The following is a 20,477-nucleotide window of genomic DNA, read 5'->3' as shown; positions in this document are numbered from 1 at the left end:
GCTTCCTGAATGACCCCGCTTTACATGCAACCATTCCAGTAAGTGTTCCCATTTCTCCTCCTCACCTACTGTAGCAGTTCTCATCAAACGAGTCATTGAATCCACCTGGTTGTTTAGCAGGTGGGCAGGGTGATTTCCTGACTGGTGTGCAGCAACCCATCCTACTAAAAAGGACTTCTGTTTTGCAATGTTTAAGATTTCCTCCCACTTCTCACGCTGCCACACCGGTACCTGATTTACTTCCCAGTGGTTTTGTTCCCAAAATGTGAGCCATTCGGTACACCCCTTGAATACTGCATAGGAGTCCATGTAAATAAATACTGATTCTGTAATCTCAGCTTCTTTAACAATCACGCTCCATACCGCTGTTAACTCTCCCACCTGAGCACTTCCCTCACCCTCTGTTATGATTCGGTCCCCCGAGTCAACATGCAGTGCTACTGCTCGGTATTTCCATACCTTTCCCTCAAATGGGGGAGCAGGTTTTATGTATGAGGGAGGGGGTTCAGGGTGGTTGGAGGGTGGATCTTGTATTTTGAGCACTTTGGGTGCCCCCTCCTCTATCTGATGCATGTGGCAGTAATGATCTAATTGTGCATACCACTTCCTCACTGTGTCTCGCTGCGCAACCCCCACAGGAGGGGGGGTTCCGGCCAGTACTGGTTTCAGGACCTTAAAGGCTCCTCATAGAATGATTGGTTGCTGCCGTATGATTTTTTCAGCTTCCTGCGAAGCTAGGCTAACCACAAAAAAACCTTTCTCCCAGATCGAGTAACGCTTTTCTGCATCTTTGAAACTGCACGAATGAAACCCTATAGGGCGGGTGGTACCCTCCGGCCCACGTTGCCACATATGTATGGATAGTCCATGAATTGCAAAACCCCACTCAATTTGGAATGGATCTGTTGGATGTATCGGCCCTAAAGCCTGATATACTCCAGCCTCAAAGATTAACAGCTTTAAGGCTTCTTCATGGACAGGAATCCAGTCCCAAATAGCCCTTTTGTGTGTCAAATCATATAAAGGACGAGCTCTGATGGAAAAATCAGGGATATGTTTCCTCCAAAATACCAGCAAGCCTAAGGCATGTTGCAGCTCCTTCTTATTTTCAGGGCTCTTTACTTCTTCCAGGGTAGTTAAAGTTTCCGGGGGAATACACACTGTTCCTCCCCGCCACCAAATACCCAGAAACTTTACCTCGGAGGATGGGAGTTGTACCTTTTCAGCTGGAATTTGGAGCCCTAAATTTTCTAGGTGGGTGATTATCTCTGTCTGGGTCTGTCCCACTGCAGCAGCATCAGAGTCACCAGTCAGAACTTCATCAATATATTGATATATCCTGACCCCTTCCCTAGGAGGGATTTGAGCAAGCTCCTGTGCTAGTGCATAATGAGCGATGGTCGGCGAATGACAATATCCCTGGGGGAGATGTGTAAAAGTAAATTGCACGCCTTCCCATGTAAAGGTAAAGCGATCTCTGTCTGCCTCCTGTATGGGGACCATAAAGAACATATCTTTCACATCAATAGTTGCTAAGATCTGGTGGGCTTGTTCCTGTATGGTTGCAATCAGTTCAGCTACGTTAGGTACTGCAGCTGTTAGATGACCTGTATTGGCATTTAGTCGCCGATAGTCAATTGTCAGACGCCACTTTCCGTTAGGTTTACGGACTGGCCACACTGGGGAATTATAGGGTGAGTGAGTTGGAACGATTATCCCTTGCTCCCGCAGCTCTGCTATTACCGGAGAGATCCCCTCCCTGGCACCTAACGGTAAGGCGTAAGGTTTCACATTAACAATTTTAGAAGGAGGAAGCACAGGCGCTTGCTGTAAAAGTCTTATAGAGGCAGTTGGGGACCCAAATTTCCATTCCCTTCCTTTTGAATCCACCCAGGCTTGTCCCTTCAATAGGTCAAGTCCCAGGATATTTGTGGGGAAAGTTCCCAGGATCATAACAGCCTCTGTTGCAGTTTCATTCCCAGGTAACCAGCATTTCACCCGAGCAGTCAGCTGTGGCTTAGAGTCCCCGAAAACATCTGTAACCCAGATGTAGGAGTCTGGGCCGCGCTGGGAGAAAGTTAGTGCAGACAGAAGAATGCAAGGACGAAGACAAGGCCAGCAAAATAAGGCTGGCAAAAACACACAAGACAGCAGATAAGTGAGAAACACCTGTGGTCAGCAAAAGCACACAAGTCTGAGCAAAACAGGGTATGAGATAAGGGAGTTTTGGCAAGTTTTGGGCTTTACGTGCTAATTGCAATTAACCAATGCAAATGCTTGTAGAGGCGCGTGAACAGCGCGTGTAGATGACCCATAGCCTATTAGAAGATAGATGAGTGCGTGTACGGAACTTAGTAGAATATAAATGTAACCAGAAAAGGAATAGAAAAAAAACCAATAATATATAATAAAAAGATGGACGACCTGATCATCACATTGGTGTTGCATCGTTTCTGTTCCCGCATGGAGAAATAAGGACCCCGGCTAATGGTGACTCCGACACCCAGATCTGCTTTTTGTCAGCAATTATGCCATTCCGCTTGGCAACTTCAGCTTGGAGTGCTGAGATCTGAGCACCCGTATCTACTAGAAATGTAACTGGGGTTTTAAGGGGGCCGAGCGGAAAGGTAATCAACAAGTCTCCTTCAGTATTCTCTGTGAGCCTCCTTAAGTGGACCCACCCGCCATCCCCCGGCTCACTTACTGGGGATGGCGCGTCCAGTTTCCCGACCCTAAATCAATCTAGTCCTCTTCAGGGGCAGTTGGTGTTTGAGAAGCAATTACTACCATCTCGTTAGTTTTCAGTTCTGTCCCTCCCTTTGCCCGAAAGGTCTGCTCGGTTGGGGGGGGCACCTTTCTTTTGTCTTTCCAGGCTCGAATGAGCTTTTCTAAAACCGTAGTAGGCATATGGTCCATTAACTCTCGGGGAATCCCCTGTCCAATTCCCTCAGTCCACAAGAGGTTTCTCTTTGCTCTTAAAGCTTGCGGAGGGGAAGGAGACGGATTTTCCTGCTGTTCCACTCTGCGTACCGAGGGCTTAGGCTTACCTGTTCCCCCGGTAAGGCCCATTCTCCGGCCGTAATTTATTAAGTCCTGAGCTATCTCTCCCCAGTTCATGGGTTCTCCCCCCGCCCGTCTCCTCCCTCGTGGGGCTAATGCATTCCGCGAACAATCTTGTAATTATACTGCATGTGATGTCAAAGAGTCCGGCAAGCCCTGAATCACGGGAGTCATTTGATCAGGGTTAGCAATTAATAGCATTGGGGAAGGCTGCTGCGGAACCAAACGCCTGTCATGCATTAATTGGAGACAAGCAGCCTTCTGCAGACTTTTGGTCAAATGATTTATGGTTGGGGTCTCAATACATACTGGATCCCCCCTTTCCAAGGGGTCCAGACCCCCAGACCAATAAGCAGCTCATTGAGTTAATGACCACGGCTCTCTCTGGTCGTCAGTAACTAAGAAAATCCCTGGCCCCCAGTACCCCTGGGCCTCATCTTCTGATAACAAAATTTGGTCGCCACCAGTCAAAGATACCCTCCACATGTATTCAGTCTCAGTTTCCTGAGCTCGTCTGGTATATTTCTCCTGAATTTTCGCAAGCTCAGTTGCTGGATATGGTGTAGTTCAAATGGTGACCTGTGGAGCTCTTCCACCCTGACCCTCGGTGGTCTCCGTTTTAATTCATGGTCTTAAATTTGTCCCCTCATTTTTGGGGTAAAAAATTTCTCGGCTTATCTCTAAATCCTTTCTTGGATACAAGGGTCTGGCTGCTGCTTTTGCCAGACTCGTAACTCCCTGTTCACTATCCGGAACAGAGCCAAGATCTGTCCGGTTGCAGGTTTCTTGTTCATTCCCCTCTTTTTCGGACCGTGAGATTTTTGCTCGGTCCAAGGCATCTAACAGAGCCGTGTGAAGTCGCTGAGAGGTGTTACGCTCATCAGCTAATTGGCTTTTCAAAACTTCAGTTTGCTCTTGCCAGAGTTTTGCTTTTTGTTCAGTAACTTTACGTTCCTCAACCAATTGATCCTGGAGAGCTTTTACCAGATCTTGTAAGGATTTGATCATTTCCCCTTGTAGTTGTTTCTTAACATGTTTATCTTTTTGGGCTGCAGTCAGTGCTGCCCCTAATACAGCGCACACTACAGCTTTTCCTTTGCCTGGTCGCGACCCTTGCAGCCCCGCCAGTGCACTAATATAGCTTGCCACTGCTTCTGGATTATGCCAATTATTGTGGGCCCAAACCTCTACTAAAGGAGGAGGACAAGCCTTATACTCCTTCAGTTTCTCAAAAATAGGGGAGCAGTCAAGCACCGACATTTCCTGGCCAGTCATGGGTTGCCACTGCTCGAACCTCTCCTGGCTTAGAGCTGAGAGGTCACTTCCCGATTCTCCCTGTCCTTATCGGATAGAGAATCGGTATCCCTCCAACCCTCTCCCAGCATATAGCTGAGGGGCCAATTCCCAGTTCTCCCTGTCCGAGTTGGTCGGATAGAGAACCAGTATCTCATAAGACTTTCCGACACCGAAGGGGATCCTGCCAACTACACCAATTTTAATGTCACGTCCCGCTCAGACGAGGGGGACAAGTGACTCAGATTCGCAAATCCCCAATGGAGCGGACAACAAGTCTCCAAGTCCAAACATTTATTAACTACTCACAATGTGTACTAATTGAACACACGATAGTTGGCTAAGTATATAGCAAGTTGTGGCAAGCAATATAATATGCCTTGCATTTCTTAATAGGAAAGGGAAAAGAGGGAGATAGAGGGAACAGGGAAATACAGATCACCGGTCTGGGTTTCTGCGCTGATCCTGCCGACGAGGGTTCCAGGAGGCACAGGAGGCATCCGTCTTTTTCGCTGGCATCCATCTTCTTCGCTTCACTGCACTCTCTCTCCGGCCCCGGGGCCCCCCCCCTTCTTGATTTATACACACTTTCCTTGGGTCCGTCCCCTAGGTCGACCCACATACCTACGTATCCCATGTACGGGGAGGGGTGAGGTGTTTCATGGGATGATGTAATTAGCATGATCATGTTAGCCCTCGTTAGCATATTGAGGGGTGTTAACTTTAATATGCATTTCGTGGATAATGAAGCAAAGGTCATTCACCGGACAGATGGCCCTTGAAGTTTGGCCAGGTGCACCAGAGCAGAGCCATCCTGTCTCCACAGGGCTCCCTCCTCCAGCTGCATCCTGTGTTATTGGGGCAGCCTTATCAGCTTCGACCTCCACAGAATGCACCCTGTGACTCATAGTTTTGTCTTGCGAGTGTTTGAGGCATTTCTTCGATCAGTCTCAACTTTTGCTTTCTCAGGCTGTTTTTCTTAGTTTCTCGCAAGCCTGGTTTCTTGTCTCTCACAGGGCCCCAGAGCTGAACACAGTACTCCAGGTGGGGTCTCACGAGTATGGAGTAGAGGGGTATGAATCACCTCCCTTGACCTGCTGGCCACACTTCTCTTGATGCAGCCCAGGACACAGTTGGCTTTCTGGGCTGTGAGCACACACTGCTGGCTCATAGTCAGTTTTCTATCCACTAATACCCCCAAGTCCTTCTCCGCAGGGCTGCTCTCAATCCACTCATCACCCAGCCTGTATTTGTGCTTGGGGTTGCCCCGACCCATGTGCAGGCCCTTGCACTTGGCCTCGTTGAACTTCATGAGGTTTGCACAGGCCCACCTCTCAAGCCTGTCAAGGTCCCTCTGGATGGCACATCCCTTCCCTCCAGCGTGTTGACTGCACCACACAGCTTGGTGTCATTGGCAAACTTGCTGAGGGTGCACTCAATCCCACTGTCCATGTCCCCAATAAAGATGTTAAATAATACTGGTCCCGATATCAACCCCTGAGGAATGTCACTCATCACTGGTCTCCACCCGGACATCAAGCAGTTGACCGCAACTCTTTGAGTGTGACCATCCAGCCAATTCCTTATCCACCGAGTGGTCCATCCATCAAATCCATGTCTCTCCATTTCCTCACAAATGATAGTGTTGATATAGTTGAATGTGTGTTTGTGTGCATGTAGATAAATTTAATTCTGAGAATTTTAGTTATGCTTTCTGATTTTCAGTATTTTTAGGTAATGTCACGATTCATTTTAAGAGCTCAGCATTTTTTACTAATATTTATTGAATTTCAATATCAATAATATCTAAATGCACTTTTAGTTTTTCAGAGATTACACAAGTATGGAAGCTCTTTAGGACTTACTAAAAGTGCAGGTTGCAGTATCAAACTGTTTGCATCTAACAAAATGCCCTTCTTTTTGGACAACATTGCTGTGTCAGCTTCAATGTGTTTTTTCTCATCTCTGCCTTTTTTGGTCCCTTCCATCTAGTCTCCTCCAGAAAGGAGGCCTGTATTCCCTTGAAGTATATAATAAAAACCACAGGGGAGTCCTACACTCCCTGTTACTTCCAAGACTTAAACTTCTCCATAATTCAGTCTGTGTTTGCAAACTGACAAGAAATATGGGATACTGGAAAAGCAAGGTAGCCTGTACAGGAATTTTATATAAGCACAAATGTAGATGTTTAGATTTATGAGATGGAAATTGGATCAAAGGTGGCTGACAAATAATTTAATACTTTTACCTGTAGATAAATTAATTAAACCAAGGTAGACTTTAAAACTACCTTTAAATATATTAACTACTCCTAAAAATTATTTAGACTTTTAATAAGTCTAAATAAAGTGTTAAAGATTAATATCTAAAGTTCTTTCTCTCATGTTTTACTGTCCCACCCACCATAAATCACTGTGTTACTTCAACCTGAATATAGTCAGTTAAACTCAAGACATGCTGACATGCAACTCTGTTAAGCAACCACATAAGAGCATTCCTGAGCTGAATTCAGTGGCATTTAAGCTCATGTTTATCTGCTTTTGCACCTGCTTAATGCTAATTTGACTTTCCTAAGGTCTTTGCAACACATGCAGATGCATTGGTAATTTGCAGGATTAAATCGAAATATTCTATGACAAAGTTAACTAGCTTTTTGACTGCCATGCAAAGGTCTCTGATTCCCACTGTGCTACCTGTTTCATTCTCCATACTTAACTTTGCTTATGAAGGTTTTTATATGCCAGGGTATCTTACGTGATTTTAATATTCTTAGGGATGAACAAGAAGCAGCAGAAGGTGTCAGCTAAAGATGAACCAGCTTCAGGCAGTAAGGGAAGTAATACATCACAGGTACAATACATCAACCATCTCCGGAAGATTTATGGTTTTATGTTTGGGAACTTGATAGCTGAAAAGGAGGCAATATTCCCTTTGTGAAAGTTAAGTTTTATTTTATTGAATGAAATCAACAACTTCAGAGACTGCAACCATCAAATACAGCCCAACTGCTTTTAGTAACAGAGTATACTGCAGGTCCCTGTGCCCTTCTTTTCCAAGTAGTAGTATTTGGGAAGAGAAAGAAAATGAAATACAGATTGCATTATGACCCTTAGCAAGCCGTTGTTTCTGAGTTCTAGACTTGCAGAAGAATGATGCAAAAGGAATTGAGAGTGATTATTGCTGAAAAATGAGTAGCATTTAATTGATAGCAAGTCAGTTTTTCATAGTTTTAACATATTAAACCATTAGAATTTTGCTTTATCTAAAGCAAACTCATAGCATTTATGTGTAGGGCTAAATTTTGAGAAATAAATCTTATATCTGTCTCTATAGTTAACATGTAAAAACTACAGAATAACGTAGCTTTGGAGAGAGATTGGTATGTAACAGCAGAAGCCCTCAGAAAAGAGAAGGACAGTAAAATATCAGGGTAGTGGCCAAAGAATGGATGATCACATTCATCTTGTAATTATTTTTTTTTTGCTATCAATTTGTTTGTCAATAACACTCTGATATTTCTAATAATATTATTCATTCTGAATTAGGAACTTTTCTTTCTGGATAAAGGAGTTCAAATCCTTCCTACAATAATCAAAAAAAAAGAAATATAAATGTTTTTAGAAATTCTATTACATTTAGAAATACAATAGAAATGTTTTAGAAAGACTTCCTCTATCTTTGTTAATTAATAAACCACTGAAAATAGCAGCCCTCTCCTTTGTTACTTTTTCACTCAGTTTGTCTTACTGCACTAATTAAGTTTTCTCATGTTTTTACATCTCAGTCACAGAAGAAAGGACAACAGTCACAATTTTTGCAAAGCCGTAACTTAAAATGCATAGCCTTATGTGAAGGTAAGCTGAAAGCCCTTGAAAAACTCTTTTAGTCATGGACACAGTGTTACTGGATGCAAATCAGTGAGATCTTTAATTCCAGTATTGGTTGTTTTTAGGTAAGACTACTGGTAGGTGTACAAGTACTTGCTTAATAGCTGACCTTTATATTTCAGTTCAGAATGTTTCCCTCTTCAAACAAAACCTGTAACACATGCTGAATTTTCATAAAATAATCATACACACATAGTGACTGATCATCTGGTCTGTCTTTCAAATGTGATCATATTCCTAAGCCGACAATATAACCCAAGTCATGGTCTTTATTTGAAATAGTAACTTGTTGCAAGTTCTTGAAAAATGCATTAAACACCTACAAGTCAGAAAAGACAGCTTTCTTACTGAATTTCCAAATCATTTTTCACTTCTCAGGCAAATATACTGTTTGTCTGGTAACCAGTCTGAACTCTGATGGCTTCAGAAATTTTGTGAAGTTAAAATCCAGTGCATATAAGTACAGTCATTCTTGAAAGACTTGGCTATTATTTTAATAACTAATGAAACTTCAGCAGGTTTTGAGAACAACAACTTATGAAATTTGAATAGAATTGTACCAGTAATTAGTAATTAGTCTCATTGGCCAAACAAAAAGAAATTATATTAAACTCAGTTTGCCTTCCGTTTTGAGCATTCATTTATTTTTAAAAGTAAAAATTCAGACAGACCGTGGAAAAGATGTTATTTCAAAATTGAAGCTTTAAGCTATATATGCTACTTTTTAATATATATATTTTTGAGAATGTTAAAGTGAAATATTTAATATGATTAAGGAGATGTCAGTCAACATGAAAATGTAATTTGATCTGGACAGAAAAATACATAAATTTAGTTCTAAAACTTTCAGAAGATATGAAATGAATCTAGGGTTTGCTAGAATTTACTTGGCCATTAATGCCTGAAGTTTCTAAATATAAATTACATCTTTCCCAAGGACTTTTTCATCTATGTCATTCTTTCCTCACATTTATTGATGGATTATGGATTTTATAAGGGTGAATTTTATATATTTGGTAAAATATATTTTATGTCATTCATATTCACTTCATTTTTCTGTGAAGTGTTATGGGGAGGTGGTTAATATAGATTTTAAATAAAATTAATTACAAGAGAAAAATGTTTGTTAAAAATTGCAATTCATGGAAGATATGGTATAAAAATTGAATATTCATTTATTCATGGTAGTGTTTAAATGCATTTATAGAACTCTTTTCAAATACAGATTGATAGTATAGATTCTACCTAGCAATAAAAAGGTTTCTTTCCTGTGTTGTTCTAATTCTGCTGGTAAATAACCTATCATCAAATACATTGCTGTTTTCTAAACATTGAGCAAGTTTTGGCAAACTTTGTGATCCCCTTGGGTCATCATTTCTATGCTAATTTTTTTAAAATATTTGATAGTATTGCAAATCCCAAATTTGTGATATCTCAGTTTCAGGCTTTATCTTTCACATCTTACTTTTGGCTCAGCCATCATCAAACACAAATATCTCTGTTCCAAAGGCTGATTAGTTGACTCAGATGCTCCTTAACAGCCCTGTGGCTATTTAAAATCAGTTTTTAATAAATATACATTTTCATTTTTCATTCCAATTAAGGACTGGCTCCCATACATCTGTGTTTTATGGAAAATATAACATATTTTGGAAACAAGAATCAAGTTCATCTCCCTGCTTGTACTAGCAGCCAACTTGGAGTCTATGCCATGCCACAGACATGCATGTTCCCAGAAGGCTATTTAAAGTGTTTAAAAATGCAAATCTTTTAAAGCAATATTTTCCAGGCATGTTTTCATCACTATGAAATTTATTCTTTCCCTGATAGTGATAACTTCATCTGATCTGCACAAACACGGAGAGATATGGGTAGTTCCCAATACGGATCATGTGTGTACAAGATTTTTCTTTGTGTGAGTACAAAGCTTCTTTTAACATTCAACATCTGTCCATTCAAGGACTTTTTCCCCATGTTCCCTCCAGTAGTTGCAAATGAAGTAGATGTTTCTTCCTAATTCTTTAAAGTATCACTTCATTCTTTATCTCTGTACTTACTTTTGTTAGGAAATGTATGTATAAGTTAGTGACAAAGGTTTAGTAGATATTTAGTTATAGAATAAATGAATGGAGAGTTACTGATTTTTCCCACTCTACAGCATTACCACATGTTACAGTAAGTCTATCCATGTATCGTAAAATATCTCTTCTATTTGTGTGTATGTTTTAAAGCTGAGGAATTCATTAAAGGCTTCCAGTCTATGATGTGAGCATTTCCCCTCTCACCTATGACTTGTAATTATATATCGGAATAGATTTCAGCCCTGCAGAGTCATGCAGACCAGTGGAGGAGCACGCTTGTTACCGAAAATCCGGAATAAAGAACTTATCAACACCAATTTGATGCAGATAAGCAGACACTTCTTTATTGACGGCCGGGCGTGCAGGGGAGTGTTCTCACCAACAGCGCACACCAAGCACTAAAATCACTCATCTTATATAGAACTTGCTCATACAATAAACACACAATTTCCAAGGACACAATTTCATACACAAACATATAATTTCCAAGGACACGGTTTCCTTGGCAGGTACTTATAAACTGTTACGGTTGTTTCCCCCAGTTCCCATTAATCCTAAACTCTGACAACTACTCGTATTCTCCTGGTCCTGTATATATATTATAAATCAATTTACAGATCAGTTTGTATTTGGTTACCTAGGTTCCAAACGTTTCTACTAAATGATTATGACCAATCTCTTCGGCCTTGGTATGGGACTGTATAGGTGACTCTAAAGCAGCAATCGGTTGCCAACACAAACCACAACAAACAAAAAATTTTACTAAATATTTCTTATGATTTTATATTTCTGTTAAATCAAACACAATTACTTCTACTTATTGGTAAATCGATAACATTTCCCCCCTTTGAAAGTGTTGAAAATTATTTCAATACTTTCACATTTTATTCATTTTCATTTTCAAAGTTAGTATTTGTTTCACCATATTTTGGTGGTGGACTGTATTCAGGTGGCACATGTGGTACTTCTCTCATAATCCTTCGGTGTGCTGCAAGTCTATTAATGAACTGTCTTTTAAGATATGCATAAATTAACATGATCATCACAAAGACAATTAACAGCAAAAACAAGGTCTTGATTAGGGATTTCAGCCAAGAGCTCAGGTTCCATCCTAATCCACTAAAAATCTTTCCCAACCAATCTTCCGACATATCTTCTCGAATTGTTTCTGTTTCTTTTTCGATTTTGCCTAAGAGATCTCGATCATGTTCTACATCCTGAGTGACATTAGGAATATGAATGCAGCAATGATCTGGGCTGTCCTTGAGATATCCACACACTCCATGCTCCTTTAGCAGAAGCATGTCCAATGCCATCCTATTCTGAAGTGTCATTCGGGAAGTTGCCTGTAATTGAATGTTTAATTCTTTAAATCCTTTCCTTGTGACGTTGGCCAATTTTTCTACTTGTCCTGTTAACTGATAGAGCCATTCTCTGTTTCTATATGAAGCTATTGGGTTCAAAAGGGACTCTAAGGCCCAGCCAATTTTCACTCCTGTTGATGGTTCATTCCATGTGTCATCATCTGTTTCAGACCTCTTGGTTCGTTTTAATCTTAAATCTTCTAAGGGTCCTTTGAATGGCGATTTCTTCCAAATTGGACACAATGTTGGCAGGCCTAAAGTAACTTGTTTCATCTTACCGTCTACTGGCAGGTGAGTTGTCCAGGTTCCATCACTTAATGCCCAAACCAAATGTCCTGGACTTTGAATGGTAGATTTCTTACAACTGAAAAAGTATCCTCTCCTGGGTATAAATATACTTGTCAAAGTGAGGTTATTATGAAAACCTCGACAGTAACAACCAAACTTCAGAACAGCTGCTAAAGGAGGAATTCTTTGAATTATTGAGTCTGCATTGCTGCAATCATATACCTTTTCACACTTCCACCATGGTACTACATGTTCCTTTTCTATTCGTGTAGTACCTTTATCTACTACTGAAGGAAGAATTGCGAGTGCACCTTTAATCCAAGTACCGTCCCAAGTAAAACACCAGGGAGTTCTTATGTTCCAGGTTGGTCAAATTCATAGTTAAAATTCCCCAAGAAATAGATTCACCTACTGCTCTTGGTATTGGTAAACAAGCAGTAATCTGTGTAACATTCTGCAAATTGGCAAATCCCTTAATCAATCCTAACATCAAATTTTCTTCAGACATTTCTTTGGGAATGTTGATCAATTGTTCTGTGTCTTATTGTCTTTTGTTTCCCACCACCAAATCAGTCCACACCAGTGCCACCTGCCAAGCTAACACAAAGAGAATAATCACAAACTGATATGAAAAATTAGACATGTTTCAGAGTCAGTTTTAAAGTCTTTGGGTCACGGCTAATAATCTTCCATGGAGTGGGCACCTTCTTCACCCGGGTATAGTGTATCCAAGCATCTGATTCTGTGATCTTAATAGCCGTAAAGGTGGTTAACAGTATCTGGAAAGGTCCCTTCCAGCGTTCTTGCAGAGGTTCGGAAGTCCACGTCTTCACATAGACATAGTCTCCTGGTTAAAAGTCATGCACAGGATTTTCAAGGGATAATGGTCTGTTCCACACTATTGCGCTCCGAATTGCGGTCAAAGTTTTTCCTAAAGAAAGTAAATAGTTATACACATCTTGTTTCCCTTTCACATGCATGTTTGGATTTGGTTCTGGGGATTCATAAGGTTTCCCATACAATAATTCATAAGGACTGACTGAGGTTCCACTCTTTGGTTGTACTCTAATTCGTAACAATGCCAATGGAAGCGCTTGAGGCCATTTTAAATTAGTTTCTTGACAGATTTTGCTTATTTGTCTCTTTAAGGTTTGATTCATTCTTTCTACTTTTCCACTGGATTGTGGCCTCCATGAGGTATGTAAGTCCCAAGTGATACCCAAAATTTTGCTAATATTTTGGACTACTTCTGCAACAAAGTGTGGACCTCTGTCAGAGGAAATTCCAATAGGAACTCCAAACCTTGGAGTTATTTCTCGTAGTAACCACTTTACTACTTCTTTTGCTTGTGTGGTGCGACAGGGAAAAGCTTCTGGCCATCCTGTAAAAGTATCAACCCCCACCAGAATGTATCGATACCCATTTTGTCTAGGTAATTCTGAAAAATCTACTTGCCAATAATCTCCAGGTTCCGTACCAGATTTTAACCTGCCCATTTGAACTCTTTTCTTGATCACTGGATTATTTTTCAAACATACTTCGCATTTTGCAGTTATTAATTTAGCCATGCCCATCATCTTCACTGATATAACTTGTTTTTGTAAAGATGTTACTAGAGCTTCTGCTCCCCAATGACATTCCTGATGTTTGCTTTGCATTATTTCTCTCATTAACAAAGGTGGAACTACTACTCGTCCATGAGGAGTTATCCACCATCCAGCTAAATTTTTCTTGGCATTCAGAAATTGACCTAGTTTCTCATCTTCCACCGAGTATTTTGGCTTTTCTCTAGGAAGGGTTACTGTCTTGGAGGGAATTAATGCCATTTGGAATGCTCGTTCCTTTGCTATTTTCCTTGCCGTTCGGTCGGCCAAATTATTTCCAACAATTTCTTTTGTGTTCCCAATTTGATGTGCTTTACAGTGCATGATTGCTACTTGATCTGGTTTTTGAACTGCTTGTAATAATTGTAAAATTTCATTTTGATGCTTAATATTTGATCCCTGGGAGGACAATAATCCTCTTTCTTTCCACAAAGCTCCATGGACATGTACTACCCCAAAAGCATACTTTGAGTCTGTCCAAATATTTACTTTCTTCTTTTCACTTAGTTCTAAGGCTCGAATTAAAGCAATAAGTTCTGCTTTCTGAGCTGATGTGGTACCCGTCAATGCCTTTGCTTCTATAACTGTGGTGTCTGTTGTTACCGCATATCCAGCGTATCGGACCCCTTGCTCCATAAAGCTGCTACCATCTGTATACAGTTCCCAGTCTGGTCGCTCCAATGGTACGTCCTTCAAATCTTCTCGACTGGAATAAACATACTCAATAGTAGCCAAACAGTCATGTTCCAGTTGTCCTTCTTCCTGTGTGGAACTTAAAAACACTGCAGGATTTACCAGGTTAGTTGTTTTTAGAATCACATCATCTTGTTCAGTCAGTATTACCTGGTACTTCATCATTCGGCTCGGAGACAGCCAATGTCCCCCCTTTTGTTCTAAACCAGTTATCACCATGTGTGGGACATAGACTGTTATTGTTCTTCCCAAAGTCAATTTCCGAGCTTCTTGTATGAGCATCACTGTTGCAGCCACTGCTCGAAGGCAGTTCGGCCACCCTTTACTCACTGTGTCCAGTTGTTTGGAAAAGTATCCGACCGGTCGTTTCCAGCTTCCTATCCGCTGAGTCAGCACACCCAACGCCAGACGTTGTTTCTCATGGACAAACAACTGAAAATCTTTGGTTAAATCCGGAAGTCCTAAAGCAGGTGCAGACATTAAGGCACGTTTTAATTCCATAAAAGCCTTTTGCTGTTGTGGGCCCCATACAAAAGGAAAGTTTTTCTGGGCTCATACAATGGTTTAGCTATCAGACCGTAGTTCATGATCCAAAGGCGACACCACCCTGCCATTCCCAAGAACGCTCTGAGTTCATGAATATTTTTCAGCTCAGGTATACTACCAAATAGTTTCTTTGCGATCTTTTCCTAATTGTCGCTGCCCTTTTGAAATTTCAAAGCCCAGATAAATCACAGTCTGGCAGGCTATTTGGGCTTTCTTCCTGGATACCTTGTACCCATTCAGTCCCAAAAAATTTAAACGGTCTGTTGTTACCTGTATGCAGGTAAATCTTTCTTCTGTGGCAATCAGTATGTCATCCACATATTGTAAAAGTAAATGTCCAAGCTTTGGTTTATCCCGTTTCCAGATTTCAAGCTCTCTTGCCAGCTGATTTCCAAAAATCGTTGGGCTATTTTTAAATCCTTGAGATAGTCTTGTCCATGTTAACTGCATTTTTCGTCCTGTTTGTGGATTTTCCCACTCAAAAGCAAACAATTTTCTGCTTTCCGTTTCCAAAGGTATACAAAAGAAAGCATCTTTTAAATCAAGCACTGTAAACCACTGATGAGTCTCCTTTAACGCTGTTAACAATGTATAAGGATTTGCCACCACAGGGTATATGTCCTTGACTATTTGATTTACTGCTCTCAAGTCTTGCACCAATCTATATTCACCCGAGGGTTTTCTAACTGGTAGAATAGGAGTATTATACTCAGATTCGCATTCTTCTAAAATTTTGTACTCCAAAAATTTATCAATTAATTTCTTCAGCTCCTGTCTGACTTCTGGTTTGATTGGATATTGCTTAATTCTTACTGTCCCTGCACCTTCTTTTAAATCTATTTTCACAGGCTCTGCCAATTTTGATTTGCCAGGAATATCTGTTTCCCATACTGTAGGAATCACTGCAGAATCCACCTCTGGTGGAATTTCCTGCTCTTTCACTTTTTCCTGTATCATTAGGATTTCTCCTGTTTTTGATTCAGGTATTTTCAAGAAAAGTTCTCCTTCTTCAAAAACAATCTGTGCATTTAATTTGGATAACAAATCCCTTCCTAACAAGGGTATCGGACATTCTGGTACATACAAAAATTCATGTGTAATTATTTTATCTCCAAATTTTAAATCCAGGGGTTGCAGGAATGGCCTATTTTCCTCCTTCCCTGTTGCTCCTACTATGTTTGCTGGTTTTGTTCCAATTTTTCCTTTACAAGTATTCAATACCAAAAATGTTGCTCCCGTATCCACTAAAAATTTAACTTCTTTATCTCCCAGCTTAATTACAACCAGAGTCTCAGCTGGGTTCCCCTCCAGTCCCCTTCAGTCATCTGAAACCGTCAATTTGGCTATTTCTTGCTGAGCATTCCCATTCCTTGGGCAGTCTCTCTTCCAATGTCCTTCTTGTTTACAAAAGGCACACTGATTCACTCCTAAGGGGGTATTAAACTTTTGATTACCATAGTTCATAAATCCTCCCCTTCCACCAATTCCTCGTCCTCTTCCTCTGCCCCTTCCTCTGCCTGCTGTCCCTGTCATTACAGCCAACAATCTACTTTCTCTGGTTTTCCTTTCCTCTTTTTCCCTGTTGTTATATACTTTCCATGCTGCTTCTAGCATTTTATTGAAACTCCTTGAATCCTCTCCTTCAAGTTTCTGGAGTTTCTTTCTTATATCTGGTGCTGATTGTCCCATAAAAATCAAAGCCAATTGTATCTGAGCCGCCTCTGTTTCTACTCTTAAGTCAGTATATTTTTGGGCTGCTTCTTTCAATCTCTCCAGAAACGCTGAGGGAGATTCATTCTTATCTTGTCTCACCTCATATAATTTAGACCAATTCAGAGACTTAGGCATGGCATGTTTAACTCCATACAAAATCCATTTCTGATACCGACTCAGTCTTTCTCTGTGCTCTACATTATTTGGATCCCACTGTGGATCCCCAGATGGAAAATTCTGCTCTACTGTTCCACCTGTTGTCCCACTCAATACAGCCACTTCTACCTGTGCTTTGCCAGTCTTTAATACCATCTGCTTTTCTGTATCATCCAGTAAATTATCCAAGATCACCTGTAAATCACTCCAGTCCGGATTCTGTGTTCTGATTATAGTATCTACCACTCTGCCTACTCTTTCAGGATCTTCTCTCTATATACCTGCTGCCTGCTTCCAAGCCATCAAATCCGTAACTGAAAAAGGCACTTTCACATACACTGGCCCATCATTACCAACGCCCTGCCGTAGAGGAGCTATTGTTTGCACCTGCTGCCGAGTTCTTCAGGAGACAGGAGTATGAATTACAATCTCTGACGGCCCTTCCTCCACATCCTCTATTCCACTACTCTCTGGTTCCTCTACCTGTTCCCTATATTCTCGCCCCCGATGCCTTTCTCTCTGCGGAGGGGATATATCTAATTCTGGCCCTTCATCCTTTTCAGCAGAAGCAATTCCTTTCTTTAAACAATCTTTTCCAAGCTCACATGTTGAACACCACTTTTTCACCTTTTTATCGTCAGAAGTCATAGCCATTACTAAATTATCCCTACTAATCAACTTACATTCTTTCTGCCAATCTTTCCTCTGTCTTAAATAGAAAAATAAATCAACATATGGCACTTCACTCCATTTCCCTTCCCTTCTACAGAACAGCATTAACTGCAGAATGGTGTTATAATTCAGTGTCCCATTCACAGGCCATTTTTCCTGATCTTCCAAAATATACAGAGGCCACCACTGATTGCAATATTCAGTCATCTGACTCTTTCGCAAATCATCATGCAAATCTCCCCAATGTGCTAACAAACATCCTAACGGAGAAGTTTTCGGAACTTTGTCATTTGCAGTCAGATTACCCATGCTTTTACTTTTAAACAAATGAGTCAACTTAGATGCCATAATAAATCACTTTACAGTACAATATACAATCAATCACTCAAATCTGTCGCTTTGTTCTTCTCCGGCTGCACCCCTCGCGGGATGACAGAAACGCGGATCCGAACTCCGCACTCGCTTTGTGCTGAATTGCACGTCTCACACTTACAAACACACTCACGCTCACACCTTTCCACAACTGTTACTATATACAAAGGTATATAACACAATATTACACAATTCTCAATTCTTATACAATACTCTCCAAAAAAAAAAAACAATTTTACAACATAACACATGTAAAACTTCTAACTTCTTGTTAGAGGCACTTCCTTTGAGAACGCTATAGCATATAGGTTCTCTTGTTTCCCAATCCACAATTGTCCAACCCTGCAATAGCTTTCGCTTATGTCTTACGGGCAGACGCCTAGGCTTCCAATACACGAGGATCCTCTAGCCCAACCCTGCACAGCTTTCGCCGCGTCTGACAGGCAAGCTTATACAGTGGAACTCTAACCCACTGTGTGGGACTCTAACCCACTTTCCAAGGGTGGGACTCTAACCCACTCCTAAGTGGGACTCTAACCCACTCCTAATACAAAAAGAAGTGTCTTACCAAAATCCAGGGAACGTCGCGAGGAGCCTTACGGATCGGGGATTGATGGGTATCCCCGAGAAATCCTCGGTGCCGGCTGGAACCGATCAGGTCCCCGATTCCTCCGGTCTCTCTCAGCGAGGTCCCATCTGGGTCGCCAGAAACTGTTACCGAAAATCCGGAATAAAGAACTTATCAACACTAATTTGATGCAGATAAGCAGACACTTCTTTATTGACGGCCGGACGCACAGGGGAGTGTTCTCACCAACAGCACGTACCAAGCACTAAAATCATGCATCTTATATAGAACTTGCTCATACAATAAACACACAATTTCCAAGGACACAATTTCATACACAAACATATAATTTCCAAGGACACGGTTTCCTTGGCAGGTACTTATAAACTGTTACGGTTGTTTCCCCCAGTTCCCATTAATCCTAAACTCTGACAACTACTTGTATTCTCCTGGTCCTATATATATATATTATAAATCAATTTACAGATCAGTTTGTATTTGGTTACCTAGGTTCCAAACGTTTCTACTAAATGATTGTGACCGATTTCTTTGGCCTTGGTATGGGGCTGTATAGGGGATTCTAAAGCAACAATTGGTTGCTGGTACAAACCACAACAAATAAAAATTTTACTAAATATTTCTTATGATTTTATATTTCTATTAAATCAAACACAATTACTTCTACTTATTGGTAAATCGATAACACGCTGACTTCAGATTGATCAGCACTGGGGATTTCAGTGATCAGGATTGCTTTATCCATGTAAATCCTTAATTCAGGCGAGTTCTCATAAGAAGAAAAACCCTGAAGGTTGTGGTGTCAGCACTAAGTGGAGGCCCAGTTGTGACAGGAGTTTGGGTACCACGGGCATTGCGGTACATTGTGCATGCTTTGGCACCAGCCTCGCATAGGGCGGTCTGGGAGCAGCTGAAGAAACAGAAACAGCTCTTTCCTTTATACCTTCAGCAAGAGGGAAGCTGATAATGTGCCTTGGTGGGCCAGGTGCTGGCAGAAGTCCCCTTTGGGTCCTAGTGGGTTGTTCAACCTCAGGGTTTTGATGACATTGGCAGCCCTACCACTGTCCTGGTTTCAACCAGGATGGAGTTAATTTTCATTGGAGTATTTCATACCATGTGATGTCAAAGCCCGAGAGCTGTTCGCTCGGGCTCATACCATCTGCTGTCTGCTGTCAGACGGTGAATTATCTTCTTTTGTCCCTCCCCTATCTTACCAGAGGGGGGAGGGGGTGGTGAACGGCTGGCCATGTGGCGTCTGGCTGCTGGCTGAGTTCAAACCTCCACAACCACCCTTCACTCTCTATAGAGTTTAGGATCTGCATATAACAGTGAAGTGCAGCAGAGCATTTTAATAGGAAACATGTTAACATATGGAATAAACATTCTTGATTATTGAATGAAACAGAGTTTTGAATGGTTTCAGGTAGATTAATAAAACACTAATTTGATTTTATTTTCTGTACTCTTTTTTTTAGTTATGAAGATGGTCAAGTGGGTGATACAAGTATAAATACACAGGAACCAAGCATTCATAAAGAGATTCTTCGAGTCATTGGCAATCAAACTGCTACTGGTTAAAAGGACCACTCTTGTTTAATTGATGTAATTTGGAAGCCTTCCTCGGTCTCAAAGCTGGATTTTGAACTGAAGAAGATGCAAAAAACTAATTTATTATTATTATAAGCAAATTAACCCTTTGAATACTTACTGTTTTCTTACTTAGTATTTCTTATCTCATCAAAATACCTGAGATGGTATGAATTAGCAACTGTAGGGGTGCAAAGTCTATTAATATACTACAACTAATAATAATTAAACAGGCATTTGGGTTGCTCACAATAAAGAGACTTTAAAAAGGAGTTTTGTGCTGATATTTTTATATTAAACTTCAATTGGAGGTTTTAGTACTGTATACTGGTATTTTAAATTTAGAATTACTTAATTATAAGCAAGAGAGAAGATTTTATAGCGGAGCACCTGTATTATGCAGGATACTTTGCAATAAGTAAAATATTCCGTATTTAAACACAATAAAAGGTTGTCTGGAACATGTCAAATTAAAGAGATTGGTTATCTGCAGCTATCTTTATTTTACACACATGCAACTAGGATTTAGAGTCAAAGGTTAAAACTGCAATACATTTTTGATTTAATGAGTGAAA

General features: G+C 40.7%; 1 protein-coding gene across 1 annotated transcript in view; it reads left to right on the top strand.

Moving 5' to 3' along the window:
* The window catches only part of LOC141917773 (protein mono-ADP-ribosyltransferase PARP8-like), a 202,622-nt gene extending 182,448 nt beyond the window's left edge, over positions 1-20,174 (top strand). Inside the window, 4 exon segments of the mRNA XM_074811265.1 lie at positions 7,127-7,203; positions 8,138-8,207; positions 10,071-10,155; positions 19,791-20,174. Coding sequence (XP_074667366.1) covers positions 7,127-7,203; positions 8,138-8,207; positions 10,071-10,155; positions 19,791-19,893 — 335 coding nt within the window. The 3' untranslated portion in view covers positions 19,894-20,174.
* Positions 20,175-20,477: the final 303 nt, after the last annotated feature.

Source organism: Strix aluco, chromosome W (assembly GCF_031877795.1).
Source record: "Strix aluco isolate bStrAlu1 chromosome W, bStrAlu1.hap1, whole genome shotgun sequence".
NCBI classification, from domain to species: Eukaryota; Metazoa; Chordata; class Aves; order Strigiformes; family Strigidae; genus Strix; species Strix aluco.
Note: the sequence above shows the minus strand (reverse complement) of the source record. Positions and strands in the feature narration are given on the sequence as shown.